General features: G+C 44.4%; 1 protein-coding gene across 1 annotated transcript; it reads left to right on the top strand.

Annotated features, from left to right (window-relative positions):
- Positions 1–6,691: 6,691 nt before the first annotated feature.
- LOC121867876 (GATA zinc finger domain-containing protein 14-like) lies at positions 6,692–11,333 on the top strand. The gene is made up of 2 exons (XM_042368001.1): positions 6,692–6,808; positions 9,414–11,333. The coding sequence occupies exons 1-2, from the start codon at positions 6,692–6,694 to the stop codon at positions 11,331–11,333; spliced, it is 2,037 nt and encodes a 678-aa protein (XP_042223935.1).
- Positions 11,334–17,533: the final 6,200 nt, after the last annotated feature.

The raw sequence follows: 17,533 nt of genomic DNA, 5'->3' as shown, positions 1-17,533 counted from the left end.
CAACTACAGCAACAACAACTACAACAACAACTACAGCAACAACAACTACAGCAACAACAACTACAACAACAACTACAGCAACAACAACTACAACAACAACTACAGCAACAACAACTACAACAACAACTACAGCAACAACAACTACAGCAACAACAACTACAGCAACAACAGCTGTACAACCATCACCCAGGGCACTGTATTCCACGCCTCGACAAACACCAGCGACTACCTCAAACCGTGACCACATTGTAATCAGCTCAAAGGATTCGTGTGAGGAGTCCCCCAATTTTTATTTCAAATGAACAAGGGAATGATTGCCATGACACTATTCGGAAACCTTTCGACCAATTAGATGCCAGGAAACAAACCTCTCGACCAATGAGTTGCCAAGAAACAAACCTCTCGACCAATTAAATACCAAGAAACTAAACCTCTTGACCAATGAGATGCCAGGAAACAAACCTCTCGATCAATGAGATGCCAAAAAACAAACCTCTCGACCAATTAGATGCCAAGAAACAAACCTCTCGACCAATTAGATACCAAGAAACTAAACCTCTTGACCAATGAGATGCCAGGAAACAAACCTCTCGATCAATGAGATGCCAAAAAACAAACCTCTCGACCAATTAGATGCCAAGAAACAAACCTCTCGACCAATGATATGCCAAAAAACAAACCTCTCGACCAATGAGATGCCAGGAAATATTTAAGATTTGTTGAACCGTGACCACCAGGTAAACAGTTTTAATTTCAATTGGTTGCGAAGAAAGTCGTGTGGTGCACTAACTAACGGAGTTGCTAAACCCTTGAGTACGACGACTTAACCCTCAGAGTACAATTTAACCCCCCCTAAGTACTTAACCCCTAAAGTACGGCGACTTGTCAACCAATGAGTACGATCAATTAATTCCCTGAGTACAACGAATTAAACCCTAAGTACGAGAACCTAACCCCCCTGAGTACGACCACTTAACCCCGAGTACACTATCATCTTACATATGGAAACGGGTAACCGGATTCCAGGTTGCGACATATTCATTGTACTCAGAGGGTTAACATCGTTTTCAGGGGGTTGACAACGTACTCTGGGAGCTGAATCGTACTTAGGAGGTTGACATCGTATTTAAGGGTTGATACCGTATTCAGGGGGATGATATCGTACTCAGACGGTTAAAAACGTACTCTGGGAGCTGATGTGGTATAATGAAGGTTGATATCATACTCAGGGGATTAACATCGTACTCAAGGAATTGACGTCATACTCAGGGGGATGAAATCGTACTCAGGGGGGTTAAAATCGTACTCAGGGGGGTTGAAATCGTATTCAGGGGGGTTGACATCGTACTCAGGTGGTTTAAAAGTGACCCAACAAGACCAGGTGTGCGTGACCAGGTGTGCGTGCCTAAGTACACAGGTGCTGAGCTGCCTGATGACGTAAGCCACGCAAAAAAGATATTTCAAGTTTACAGTCTAATATCACCTCCACTTCTGGCAAAAATAATCTGAATTACTTCCTAAAAATATCTGAATGTCTTTTATATTATCTTAGTCTACCGTCTCAATCACCTGTCTACCTTCTAAACCCACCTGACCCATGTACCAGTGCTAAAGAATGGTGACCTTTGACCCCGTGCCCATTAACAAAGAATTTCCAACGTCTTTGAATGGTAAAGATGATGTCTACGGAAATTTCAGATCGACTCATACAAAATTATCAGATAGACAGACACACCCCCCCCCCTCCCCCCATACATACGACATGAGTGACGTGTATACCACCTGGTAAACACTGGGCCAGGAGGTAAACAGTATACATCTGTGTCACCCGATGTCTTCACCCTTATCACCCCCATCCCTCTTTTTACACCTGTGAGAACCTGAGTGGGTATATGTGTGTGTGTGTTGGCGAGGTGAAGCGAGGAGGCAGTGACCCAATCCGGCCTTGAGAATGATGAGGCAAGAAGTGGACGTTGGAACAGGCTTTCTGAGCCCCCCCCCCACACACACACACAAAATCTAAGTGTAGTGTTTATAGATGTTCGTGACTCTCCCCCTCACCCCACTCCACCTCTCACCTTTCCCTATTCCTTTCCCTCAGCTCTCCCCTTCTTTTCCCTCACCCTTCCCTCCGCCCCCTCCCACCCTTCTACCGGATAGTGTTCAGAGGACCATAACTCTTGGTAAAATATGATAGGTATTCTGTATAACTTCTTCCTGTTGTATACGTGGTTAAAATCTTATCTCATTTGTTAAACTCACTCTATGATCCAAGACATATCACGGAGAGTAGGACGGATAGTAGAGAGAAAAGAAGAAATGATGGTAGGAAGGAAGAAAGAAAGACGGATAAAAAGAAAGACAAAAAAGAAAGAAAAAGAAAGAAAGAAAAAGAAAGAAAGAAAGAAAGAAAGGTATCCCTCTGGTCCACCTCCCACGCCATACCACAGACTCTCCCCTTGTACTCTGGCACGACAATATCAACCGAATTCCAGGTCAATAAAGGCGAGGGGCCACCAGTGCTAACCTAACCTCACCTAACGTATCCAAACCTAACCTAACCTAAGTGTACCTCCCCCTCTTCCCTCCTCCTGGACACACATGTGAAGTCATGAAGTCAGGGAAGTCTGTACCCCCTCCCCCCCCTTCTTAACGCCCCGAGTGCCACGAGATAAGTGAACCCCTTTAAGTCTTGCCCCCCTCCCCCCCCGATACAACGATACAAGTGAACTTCCTTAACACAACTAAAGACTTGACACACAGACCAAAATACGACGAGGAGGAGAGGAGGCCGAAGGACGACCATACAAAATCTGAATAATAAAACTTGAACATAATTACGGAAGGGTCTGGACGTGGATATGGGGGGGAGGGGGTGGATATGGGGGAGGGGGTGGATATGGGGGGAGGGGGGGTTAGAATGGCGTGGTTGTTGGTTTCGCGTGACTTGCATACACGAAATTAGGACAAGCTTGGAGGAGGAGGAAAGGTGGGGAGGGAGTGGGTAGGGAAGGGCGTAAAGGAAGGAGGGAAAGAAAGGAAGAAAGGAGGAGGGATAGGGAGGGAGGGATAGGGGGGTAAGGAGGGGGGGACGGAGGAAGGGTAGGGGGAGGAGAGGAAGGGAAGGAGGAATTGTAGGGAGAGAGGGAGGGAGGGAGGAGTAAGGAGAGAGGAGCGGAGGTGCTATTAATGAGGTAAAAGATAAGAACCAGAGAATAGCACATGACTGGGAGGAAGAGAGAGAGAGAGAGGGACTTGATGCAGAGGAAGGTAGAGGAGGGGTAAGAGGAAGAGAACCAAGAAGGAGAGAGAGGAGACACAAAAGAGAACGAGAAAGACAGAGAGAACGAAAAAAGAGATGTGGAAGCTAGACAAAAAAAAAAAAAAGGCGAAAACAGACAAGAGGAAAGTCATAATAAGAATCAGGTCATTGCAAAGTTAAATGTCTCAAAAAATTTAAAGAAAATACAAGACAAGAAGCATCGTGTCGTTATAGTGACAAGATAAAACAATAAACGACATGACAAAGACGGGATAAAATGAGGTCAGGTGGATGTGGCCTCGCATCTGGAACTATAGAGGGCACCACAAAACGAGCCTTAGACGGCGCTGGTGTGTGTGTGTGTGTGTGTGTGATTATCCAGGTATCGACGACTTGGGGATCAATGTGGCCGTAGCAAATCTTGTTATTTGTCAAATTGGCAAATACGTGTCGTGAAGCGTCCGTCGGCCAGCCATCATTTGGAGGACATTCAGGTAGTATACTAACCTGTTCAATGCATTTAAATAGTATACGTAACACAACATCCACACCTACAGTTTTAACACCACACCCACACCTACAATTTTAACACCACACTCATCCTACAGTCTTAACATCACACCCACCTTACAGTCTTAACACCACATCCACACCTACAGTTTTAACACCACACCCACACCTACAGTTTTAACACCACACCCACACCTACAGTCTTAACACCACACCCACCTTACAGTTTTAACACCACACCCACACCTACAGTCTTAACACCACACCCACACCTACAATTTTAACACCACACCCACCTTACAGTCTTAACACCACACTCACCCTACAGTCTTAACACCACACTAACCCTACAATCTTAACACCCCATTAACCCTACAGTCTTAACATCACACCCACAGTCTCAAAACCACGCCCACAGTCTCAACACCACACCCACACCTACAGTCTAATTAATCCAGAAAAAAAAACCACATTATAATCCCTCTCAGCTCTATACTGTTCAGATACTGGGTCCTGCACGGGTCACACAGGATCACAGGACCCGGCACTAACACCCCTGAACCCATCTGCTGTGTTGGTCAATGAGTTCCCGGGTTATTTGGGTGACGTACTCGCCCTCCTGTCCGTGACGTATCTCTCATTTTAATAATTCTTAACACTTCAAGAGGTTGATGGATTCTCTTGAAATCTGGCAAGAACATAGGTCACCACCCTTTCCTCCAGGCCACGAACTAGGACCTGGTTAGCCCCCCTTACCTCCTCTTCCCCTGGCCACGAACTAGGACCTGGTTAGCCCCCCTTACCTCCTCTTCCCCTGGCTACGAACTAGGACCTGGTTAGCCCCCCTTACCTCCTCTTCCCCTGGCCACGAACTAGGACCTGGTTAGCCCCCCTTACCTCCTCTTCCCCTGGCCACGAACTAGGACCTGGTTAGCCCCCCTTACCTCCTCTTCCCTGGCTACGAACTAGGACCTGGTTAGCCCCCATTACCTCCTCTTCCCCTTCCCTGGCTACGAACTAGGACCTGGTTAGCCCCCCCTCCCTCTTCCCTGGCACGAACTAGGACCTGGTTAGCCCCTTACCTCCCTCTTCCCCTGGCTGAACCAGGACCTGGTTAGCCCCCCTTCCCTCCTCTTCACCTGGCCACGAACCAGGACCTGGTTAGCCCCACCTCTTCACCAGGCCACGAACCAGGACCTGGTTAGCCCCACCTCTTCACCTGGCCACGAACTAGGACCTGGTTAAACGTGGCGATTTGGCGGCTATATTCTTGGCATGAAATCTCCCAAAGCATCGCCAGAACCTGTTGTGGAAGGTTAACAACTTGGCTCTAAAGTTCAACTCATGAAGACGTCCGAGGAAATATCGCGTATTCGACCAGAGGCAAACGTATACATTAGGCGTCTGGTTATTATCATTATCAAAATTATTATTATTATTATCGCCATTATTATTATTATTATAAGTTTTAATCTGGGTACAATTTATCACATTAGAAACGTCTCGCTTCTCAAGCCCCAGTAGATATTTGCCGAGTTAAGGAGTGGATAGGGACACTGCACACGACAAACTGAAGACGACGCAGCGAGCGAGGAGGACGACACAGTGGACGAGGAGGACGACACAGTGGACGAGGACGACGACACAGTGTACGACAACGACGACACAGTGGACGAGGACGACGACACAGTGTACGACAACGACGACACAGGGATGGGGAGGGGCTGGTCTGGTCGGTAGCATCGAGATCCGAGTTAAAGAGAAAACACCAAACTGCATCCACCTACACTGTCACCGGTAATTCCCCGCCGACACCACCACCAACAGTACACTACCACAATCACCATCACTACCAGTACACTACCACAATCACCATCACTATTACTGCATCACAACCACTACTACCTTACCATAACCAACACTACCCTAAAAGCTACGACCTCTACCATCCATCACATCCACCAATGCTACCACCCCCAAATATCACCCACATTACATCAACCACCACGACCACCACACTACCACTTCCATACCTTCAATGCACCATCACCCCACCACAACCATCCTACCATACACCCCCATCACAACCAAATCAATCCTACCACAACCACTACTTCCACCACTACCACCATCGCAACTAACATTGACACCATTAGACACTGCCTGTAACTATGGCTTCATCACCGCTACCTAGACTTTAATGGCTACTACAAGTACCACCATCACTACCAACACCACTATTATCACCACCACCACTACCAACCTCATTAACACCACTACTACCACCAACTATCACTAATACCACCATTACCAACCACCTTCATTAACAGCACCACTACTACCACCACCACCACCACCACTAACACCTCTACTACCAACATCACAAACACCACTTCTACCACTACCACCATTACTACTACCATCACTAACACCACTACTACCACCAACACCAACTACCAACATCACAAACACCACTTCTACCACTACCACCATTACTACTACCATCACTAACACCACTACTACCACCAACACCATCGCCCTAGTGCCAACCCCTCGCCCCTAGCACCGTCCTTGAGTATTGATTGAGTGGGGGGGGAGGGGGTGGGGTGGGGGGGTGGGGGTGGGGGGTGGATATTTTTACGTGCGTGGCCCAGCAGTAGACGCACGACAACACTAGGCCATGGCACCACACCCTCACTCATTCCTATTCCCATGAGGTAAATAAATTGTTTCTCTTCACCAATTATCATATTATTCATCTCATATAATTATACACCTCCCCCCCCCGCTCCCCAAATTAACAGGTACATATTACAAGTTACAAATTACAAGTACACATACAGGTTAAATGTTAGTTACTTAGATCTCAACATAAATTCAATACTTAAGAGAGATGGACAGACACGAACATAAAGTCCCATGGCGACGCTCCAGTTTCGAAATTTGTACCCAAGTCAAACGAGACACTACGGCGCCATCTATGGGACGGGGGACGAGCAGTTCGAGGGTCTAGTTCCAACAGGTCGGGGAGCTCAGGTGCGTAAAGGGGACATTAATTTTGTACGTGACTGGATATTATTATTTCACATTATCCTACACACACACACAGAAAAATAGACACGTACAGTACTTAATTCACCACGGACTCTTAAAAAAAAAATCCCCACGTTCTCCCCCCCCCCTCACCCCGTAATCCTGGGCTCCCCTAGTCGACCACTCGGCACAAGGGTCACTAAAAGTACCAAAGGGTGTTATTATGTGCAACTTATGGCAATTCTTATGCAGAGAATTATACGAAAATAAGCCCCTGTCTTGGAACTCGTGGAGGGAGGAAATGTCACGTACCAGGTTTTTCAGGGGAATATTGCAGACACGGTCGTCACCACTTAAAATTTTAATGATATAATCCGGTATTATAAAAACCTCTGGCAAATATTACTGATAAGATTTAATTAATTTTTCTCTTAATCTTTTGTAACTGTTTAAGGTTTGCAGGGGAATTATTAGAGACGTGATCTTAATAATTCAAATTCCCCCAACACGCACGCACGCACACGCACGCACGCACGCACGCACGCACGCACACACGCACACACACACACACACACACACACACACACACAGAAAATGTTACTTCCTTATAAGACTCAATAACATTTTTTTTATCACAAATACCAAGAAAAAACTTACTTACAAAGATAAAATAATTACAATTCTAACGTTATACCTATAAAGTTACTTATAAATCTTGATAAACAATTGTTATCACGACATATATTACTGTACAAGGTCTAATAATCCAACTTACCTTAAAATGCTCCAAAATTTTTACTTGTATGGTTAATAAATAAATTTCTATCATACAAAAAAAAATCGATAACTTTTTTTGTGAGGTTTTCAAGGCGGTGCATTATAGGGTTGTCCTTTATACAGAAGAGGTGGGGGTAGGGAGGGTGGGGGGAGTGGGGGGGGTGGGGGAGGGTAGAAAAGGGAGTAGTGGAGGGCGGGTGGTCGAGGTGATCGTAAAGGGGAAGGTTGGGGAGGAGAGGGGTTGGAACCAGGCGTTGGTGGTGCAGGGGTGATGCAGGCGGATGGTGGAAGTGCAGGTGCGTGAGAGTAGTGGTGGAGACGGTTGTTGGTGGTGGTGCAAGATGGACGCGCGTGTTGGAGATGCAGGTGGGTGAGGGGGTGGTGGTGGTGTTGGAGGCGTGTGCTGGAGGTGTACATGAGTGGATGAGGGTGGGGAGGGGAGAGGTGCAGCAGATGGTGGTGGGGGAGGGAGAGGGAAAGGCCACACAATGGTCCAAGGTTCTACTGTAGAGCTTTTCCATGTTGCCCCCAGACTACTGGTGCACTCTCTCTCTCTCTCTCTCTCTCTCTCTCTCTCCTATTCTATGCAGTCACTGTACTCTCCTAAGCCTTGTGAATCACTCCTCGTCACTATCACCTCACCATCACCTCTCCAACACCAGGATATTTACCATCACCTCTCCAACACCAGGATATTCACCATCACCTCTCCAACACCAGGATATTCACCATCACCGGGAAACACGTCGTCATCATCACCACACCAACCCCAGGATATTCACCATCACCTCTCCAACACCAGGATATTCACCATCACCATCACCTCTCCAACACCAGGATATTCACCATCACCTCTCCAACACCAGGATATTCACCATCACCGGGAAACTCGTCGTCATCATCACCACACCAACACCAGGATATTCACCATCACCTCTCCAACACCAGGATATTCACCATCACCATCACCTCTCCAACACCAGGATATTCACTATCACCTCCAACACCAGGATATTCACCATCACCTCTCCAACACCAGGATATTCACCATCACCATCACCTCTCCAACACCAGGATATTCACTATCACCTCTCCAACACCAGGATATTCACTATCACCTCTCCAACACCAGGATATTCACCATCACCTCTCCAACACCAGGATATTCACCATCACCTCTCCAACACCAGGAAACTCGTCGTCATCATCACCACACCAACACCAGGATATTCACCATCACCTCTCCAACTCACTATCGCCTCACGCTTCCTTCACTTGCCTGCACGTTCACGAATTATCACCAGATAATAATCTCATTAAAAAAAAATTCTCGCTTGGCCAATCACCAATATTAATATTTTCTTCACCATGTCGATAACCAATCACAATATACAAAACCATTTCACCATCTTATCATTTAACACTTTCTGGGCTTTCAGTCACCATTTTTAGCGAGTCAGTCACCAGTCAAAATCTTATTAAATATTCCGGTTGGCGAATCACTATTTAAGCTCTTTCGATTCGCCATTCACTTCTCAGAATGTGCGACACTTCTCACGATATTATTAAAGTTCTTTCATTCACTAACCAATCATCAATCACTACAATAAAACACATTCTCAAAACACTATCTTATTAAATATTCAAACTGGCCAATCAATCACCACCCACTGCAATCACACACTTATAAAATCACCTACTTCTCGCCAATCACCCCACGAGACACTTACTTGCCAGTTTATTAGGCTAATCTCTGACGGTGGCCGACTCGATACTACACCTGATAACGTACAGTAATTCCTATGAGATTCCCAACAGTAATTCCTATGAGATTCCCAACAGTAATTGCTATGAGATTTCCAACAGTAATTCCAATGAGATTCCCAACAGTAATTCCAATGAGATTCCCAACAGTAATTCCTTTGAGATTCCCAACAGTAATTGCTATGAGATTCCCAACAGTAATTGCTATGAGATTCCCATCAGTAATTGCTATGAGATTCCCAACAGTAATTCCTATGAGATGCCCAACAGTAATTTTAATGAGATTCCCAACAGTAATTCCTATGAGATTCCCAACAGTAATTCCTATGAGATTCCCAACAGTAATTGCTATGAGATTCCCAACAGTAATTGCTATGAGATTCCCAACAGTAATTTCAATGAGATTCCCAACAGTAATTCCTATGAGATTCCCAACAGTAATTGCTATGAGATTCCCAACAGTAATTCCAATGAGATTCCCAACAGTAATTCCAATGAGATTCACAACAGTAATTCCTATGAGATTCCCAACAGTAATTCCAATGAGATTCCCAACAGTAATTCCAATGAGATTCCCAACAGTAATTCCAATGAAATTCCCAACAGTAATTCCAATGGGATTCACAACAGTAATTCCAATGAGATTCACAACAGTAATTCCTATGAGATTCCCAACAGTAATTGCTATGAGATTCCCAACAGTAATTCCAATGAGATTCCCAACAGTAATTCCTATGAGACTCCCAACAGTAATTCCAATGAGATTCACAACAGTAATTCCAATAAGATTCACAACAGTAATTCCTATGAGATTCCCAACAGTAATTCCAATGAGATTCCCAACAGAAATTCCAATGAGATTCCCAACAGTAATTGCTATGAGATTCCCAACAGTAATTCCAATGAGATTCCCAACAGTAATTCCAATGAGATTCCCAACAGTAATTCCAATGAGATTCACAACAGTAATTCCAATGAGATTCCCAACAGTAATTCCAATGAGATTCCCAACAGTAATTCCAATGAGATTCCCAACAGTAATTGCTATGAGATTCCCAACAGTAATTCTAATGAGATTCCCAACAGTAATTCCAATGAGATTCCCAACAGTAATTCCAATAAGATTCACAACAGTAATTCCTATGAGATTCCCAACAGTAATTGCTATGAGATTCCCAACAGTAATTCCAATGAGATTCCCAACAGTAATTCCAATGAGATTCCCAACAGTAATTCCAATGAGATTCACAACAGTAATTCCTATGAGATTCCCAACAGTAATTCCAATGAGATTCCCAACAGTAATTCCAATGAGATTCCCAACAGTAATTGCTATGAGATTCCCAACAGTAATTCCAATGAGATTCCCAACAGTAATTCCAATGAGATTCCCAACAGTAATTCCAATGAGATTCACAACAGTAATTCCTATGAGATTCCCAACAGTAATTGCTATGAGATTCCCAACAGTAATTCCAATGAGATTCCCAACAGTAATTCCAATGAGATTCCCAACAGTAATTGCTATGAGATTCCCAACAGTAATTCCAATGAGATTCCCAACAGTAATTCCAATGAGATTCCCAACAGTAATTCCAATGAGATTCCCAACAGTAATTGCTATGAGATTCCCAACAGTAATTCCAATGAGATTCCCAACAGTAATTCCAATGAGATTCCCAACAGTAATTCCAATGAGATTCACAACAGTAATTCCTATGAGATTCCCAACAGTAATTCCTATGAGATTCCCAACAGTAATTTCAATGAGATTCCCAACAGTAATTCCTATGAGATTCCCAACAGTAATTCCAATGAGATTCCCAACAGTAATTGCTATGAGATTCCCAACAGTAATTCCAATGAGATTCCCAACAGTAATTCCTATGAGATTCCCAACAGTAATTCCAATGAGATTCCCAACAGTAATTCCTATGAGATTCCCAACAGTAATTCCCATGTGATTCCCAGTAGTAATTATCCGTAACTACCATCCCAGTCACACCAGATAATCGATTAAATGCCATATAATTACTAAGACTTGACTGGGTATTTGGACTTGGAAATTAGTGGGTGGGAGGGTGAGCGAGTGGGCGGGTGAGAGTGGATGGGTGTATGAGTGGGCGGATGTGAGTAGGCAGGTGTGTAAATAGTCACACACACACACACACACACACACACACACACACAGATCAAGACCTCCCCCACCAATCCACACACCACGCGATATATCAAGAAATCTATTTGGCGTGGAGTGTTTGACACGCCTTAGGGTCCACCCCCCCCCTCTCAAGGTAGATCATCATCGATAGTGTCAATACCTAGAGGGCGCTCTCTATGGGTCCTGTGTCAACACCAGTCGCCCCCCTTGAGAGAGAAAAGGTAAACAAGACGGGGTTTATTTCAGTATCTTTTACTTGACATTGATGGTGGCAAGTGGAGCGGTTTATTTACACCAGATAATGGGGAGAATTAAGTTAATGGCCATAACGAGAGAGAAAAACCTTAGTAGTAGTTATTATTATTATTATTATTATTATTATTATTATTATTATTATTATTATTATTATTATTATTATTGCAATTGTTGTTATCATTACTGTTATTAATATCCTCAATACTGTTATCTTAAAAGAACAGTAAACACACTACTAAATAAACAAAAATATGTATTGGCCCGTCTCATGGCAATAACAATTATATAAATTTGGGTTAATATATTTAAATTATATAATCCAATCACCTCATGGTAATTTTCCATTAAGCTGTGAGTTGCCAGGTGCTGTTCACGTGAGGGGAAATTCCTCTATCAGTAGGCCGACCTTGAGAATGTAGGGTCAGTCCAGCCTCTCCTTCAGAGCCTCCCCTCACGAGCGCCAGTCTTCACTTGAGCCTCACAAGAATCGGACGGGTGACTTAACTGAGTCAAGCTGAGCCCCGTCCTTAACTAACACTCACAGCTTACAGTGTTAATTATGGTGCATCTACTAATAGACCCCTCAACTTATTTATATATAAGCTTAGTTAAAAGGGAACTCTACCCAAAGCTTATATAAATAAAAGGGAAATCAAAACGAGAAAAAAAAAATAGGTGCATAACGAAAACCTCGATAATAATGATAATAATAATAATAATAATAATAATAATAATAATAATAATAATAAATGGGTAAAGGAACATATGGGGAAAAAACTGGAGTAGAGACGAAAGAAAACGCGATGAAAAGTCCTAAGTCGAGAGAAAACGACACGGAGAGGTCAGGGTTAACCTTGTGCATCTCCCAAGTTGAAAGTTGAGATAGAATATTGGTGAGAGGGTTGAGTGGGAAGGCTTGTGAGAGGGTTGAGTGGGAAGGTTGGTGAGAGGGTTGAGTGGGAAGGTTGGTGAGAGGGTTTGAAGTGAGGGTTGAGAAGGTTGGTGAGAGGGTTGAGTGGGAAGGTTGGTGAGAGGGTTGAGTGGAAAGGTTGGTGAGAGGGTTGGAGTGGGAAGGTTGGTGAGAGGGGTTGAGTGGGAAGGTTGGTGAGAGGGTTGAGTGGGAAGGTTGGTGAGAGTGGAAGGTTGGTGAGAGGTTGAGTGGGAAGGTTGGTGAGAGGGTTGAGTGGGAAGGTTGGTGAGAGGGTTGAGTGGGAAGGTTGGTGAGAGGGGTTGAGTGGGAAGGTTGGTGAGAGGGTTGGTGAGAGGGTTGGGAAGGTTGGTGAGAGGGTTGAGTGGGAAGGTTGGTGAGAGGGTTGAGTGGAAGGTTGGTGAGAGGGTTGAGTGGGAAGGTTGTGAGAGGGTTGAGTGGGAAGTTTGGTGAGAAAGTTGAAGGAGGCGAAGGTTGAAAAGGGCGGGGCGAGAAGAAGGGAGAGGGTTGAAGGGGTTGGTGAGTGTTGGGAGAGGATTAAAGGGGTGAGAGGGTTGACGGAGTAGAGTTGAAGAGAGAGAGAGAGAGAGAGTCCCTGTTGGAAGGATGAAGTGAAAAGAAGAGAAGAGGAGATTTATACCTACCTGCTCAGAGACAAGTACTTCCTCCTCCCTGGTGAAGGACGAGGAAGGTGGTAAAAGGTACTGCAGGGAGGGCGGGCGGGCGGGCGGGCGGGCGGGCGGGCGCCAGGTCGATCAGTGAGAGGAGAAAGAGGAGAGAAGGAGGAACTAGGAGGGTTCACGGGCGGGCTGAGGACGTGCTAGCGGGCAGGAGAGCGGGTTGCGGCGGGCTTTGCAGGCAGGCAGGCAGGCAGGCGGGCGGGCGGGCAGGCTAGCTACCAGGCAAGCAAGCGAGCGGGCGGGCGGGCGGGCAGGAGTGAGGGAGGGCAGGCGGCAGACAAAGGAGAGACGGAACGAGAAGAGAGCAATAGCAAGGGACAGAAAGAGCAGGGGATGGCGAGGACGAAAGAGGGAACACCGCACCTCTATGACGGACCCCACCACCACAGTGACGCTGGCCACACACCTCCCCCACCTACCACACACACCTACCACCCACACACCCCCCCACCTACCACCCCACACACACACCCTCCCCACCTACCTCTTACACACACACACACCTCACCACCTCCACCTCCACACACACACCCTCCCCACACCACCTCCCACACACACACCTCCCCCACCCCCACACACACACTCCCCACCTACCACACACACACACACACACACACACACACACACACACACACACACACACACACACACACACACACACACACACACCCACACACACCCACCCTCCCCACCCCACCACACACACACACCACACACACCTCCCCACCACACTCCCCACCACACACACACACACCCTCCCCACCTACCACTTCCACACACACTCCCCACACCCTCCTCCCCACCTACACACCTACCACACACACACACCCTCCCCACCCACACACACACCCTCCCACCACCCACCCACACACACCACACACACTCTCCCCCATCTACCAATTGCACCACCCACACAACTGACATACGCAGCAAACTTCACCAACATCCAACCAACAAACCTCACCAACATCCACCCAACAAACTTCACCAACATCCACCCAACAACCCTCACCAACATACCACCACATCCACCACAACAAACCTTCCACCCAACAAACCTCACCAACATCCAAACAAACCTCACCAACATCCACCCAACAAACCTCTCACCAACATCCACCCAACAAACTTCACCAACATCCACCCAACATCACCAACATACCAACATCTCACCAACATCACAACAAACCTCACCAACATCCAAACAAACCTCACCAACATCCACCCAACAAACCTCATCAACATCCACCCAACAAACCTCACCAACATCCACCCAACAAACTCACCAACAAACCTCCACCCCAAACATCAACATCCACCCAACAAACCTCACCAACATCCACCCAACAAACCTCACCAACATCCACCCAACAAACCTCACCAACATCCACCCAACAAACCTCACCAACATCCACCCAACAAACCTCACCAACATCCACCCAACAAACTTCACCAACAAACCTCACCAACATCCACCCAACAAACCTCACCAACATCCACCCAACAAACCTCACCAACATCCACCCAACAAACCTCACCAACATCCACCCAACAAACCTCACCAACTGAATACTCAAAAATTTCCTAAATTCTCTACAAATTACCAGTAAGTTCACTTTTATTACTTATATATGACAAAAAAAACAAACAAATATAAAACAAGAAAAACATTCAATTTTCTTCTTTATAAACACACCAAATCGACCTACTACATAAAACAAACAAACAAGAAAATCATTTGTCATAACCTAAAAAAACAACTACAACAATTAACTCGCCGTCAAGACAACCCCGAGTTATTCTACAACCAAAACCAATAATCACAACCTAATGACCAAGAGTTATTACACATACACATCTAAATATGTCGAAATAAAATCACTATAATTCACCTCTCCGAGACCTATTATAGAGAGTTAAAACGTATCGACAACCCCAAGATGTCCTTATCAAACTCTATTGAAACCTTTATATAAGTAGTCCAATCACCTTTTATAAGTAACCTAATCTTAAATTAAATAATCTAAATTAAAAATCCAGAAAAAGAAGCCTTAATAAAATTACTTATTAAACTATATTAAAACCCTTCAATAAATAACACAAATATTTACTTATAATGCTCTTTAAAAAGTAACAGAATACTTCCTTACTTAACTACAGGAAAATTATAATTATAATAATAATTGCAATAATGATGTAAATTAATTCAAACCTTAATTTATAACCTAAAAGAACATCACCTCACTTAAAAATGAACTAAAGGAACACCACTCTAGTTGTTCTTGGGTACACTAACAAAAGTAACGCTAATAATTAATGAGAGAAATGGATGAGCAGAATGTACTCCAAGCAACCACAGCACATGAGGTACTTAATCCCTTGAGTACGAGGACTTAAAACATTGAGTACGACGTCTTAACTCTTTGAGTACGATGGCATGCCCTTACTCGGTAATCTTATTAAACGAGTTATCGTACTCAAGGGATATAGTCATCATACTCAGGGGGTTTAATCAACATACTCAAGGGCTCAGCTAAAATCTGAGGTACAATATCTACTACTCTTAGAGGCCACAACTGACGTGTCACTCACCTGGATCACCCAATTACGTGAGACCACCTGAGAATAATTACCGTTCGAGAGAGAGAGAGAGAGAGAGAGAGAGAGAGAGAGAGACTCCATTTATGTAACCACCCACTCCCTATACATCAGGTGAGAGACATAGACAAACCAAAAACATTATCACTGAACCTGTCACGGTCGCCACGTTTACCTCAACATATAAACATTAGCCGTCGTGTTTTGGGCCGCATTCACCAGAAATTATACCCACTAACCGATAATTTTCGCCGTGTTTTAGATAATATAAGCCTTAACCTATACTTTTTTACTACGTTCGGTGTATAATATAACGTTCAGTAGATCAATATCGAGGCATTAGTTGATACTTTATCCCGTGGTTATGGAAAACACCAGCATTAATCGGCATACTCCCTGCGTTATCAACATAATATATGTACTGTACCGGCCAACAGTCTCCCGTGTTTAGTGTCAATGACTAGGAACTGAAAAATGCAACTAGAAAAAAAATTGTTGTTGACCTTTTTTTGCAGTCTCTTAAATTTGCATTCCACGCATGTTAGAGCGCTTAAAGGTCATATACTTATTGTTGTAGTACAGTTTAATGAAATTATAGCTTTTAAACTTAAATAATTGTAATATTATTGGATACAATCCTTCCTGATAGAATAGGAATACCTACAGTTCTTCACAAATTATTCAAAGAACTTAATTAGAAGACATTATTATTAAAAATTATAAATATATATATTATTCACTATTATTAAAAATTTGAAATATAGATTTACATTATTCACAATCTTGCGCTAGAGTTCATGACCTCGTGAGCGTGGCGACTTCCACTAGTCCTCTGCTTCCCGTGGAATAACCAGGTGAGGCGTGCACGATAAGACTGTCAGGCATTTCCTGTCGTTTTCTCTGAATCAACAGCACATGCAATACTGAAAGGTGGAAACCGCAGGGGTGTATGAATGTGGCGTACAACTGCAAGCACGCTAGTGGGAGTCTGAGTACAGTGTAGAGCCTCATGTTCTGCCAGAATGCGTGAATGTATCAAACTGTTGACCAGAGAGAAGAGTACAAAAACAATAGGAGATATGTCAAGAACTGGTTGCTAAACACTGAAGCAGTTGTCGACTGTCAGCATCCCTAATCTGAATATAAGCGTTGTATATTGGCAAGACATTCAATGCTGTAGGCCAGGAAGGTAAACTTTTATTTTTCGTTATTTTTACCCTGCCTTCTCCCTCCTTGGAATCACTTAAGAAAATTAAATGTTGGCAGAGATCACTGTTCTGTCACGAGTTGGAAGCTGCGTGGCTGTATTCATCTGCGCGATTGGACTATGAAACTAATGTCTTTGGTCAATGACAACTTTAGCTCCGCCACTTTAGTCCTGAATATTTCTGATGGGCTATTCACTGATATCTTCGGGTGAATGTACAGAATGCAGATCTGGTTTGGTGTGGTTAGTTTATGTGGGCTTCTACAAAAATAATGTTCAGTTTTTTCTTATTCTCCACCAGATTTGCATCTTATGTATGAAAATAAACATACTGTAACAGCAAAGGTCCTGTCAAAAA

This window comes from Homarus americanus, unplaced genomic scaffold (assembly GCF_018991925.1).
Source record: "Homarus americanus isolate GMGI-L3 unplaced genomic scaffold, GMGI_Hamer_2.0 scaffold37032, whole genome shotgun sequence".
In the NCBI taxonomy this organism is placed as follows: domain Eukaryota; kingdom Metazoa; phylum Arthropoda; class Malacostraca; order Decapoda; family Nephropidae; genus Homarus; species Homarus americanus.
Note: the sequence above shows the minus strand (reverse complement) of the source record. Positions and strands in the feature narration are given on the sequence as shown.

Coding starts and splice junctions, on each gene's coding strand:
- LOC121867876 (XM_042368001.1), top strand. CDS start 6,692: ATGGCGACGCTCCAGTTTCGAAATTTGTACCCAAGTCAAACGAGACAC. Junction 6,809..9,413: donor CAACAGGTCGGGGAGCTCAG/GTGCGTAAAGGG, acceptor AATTCCTATGAG/ATTCCCAACAGTAATTGCTA.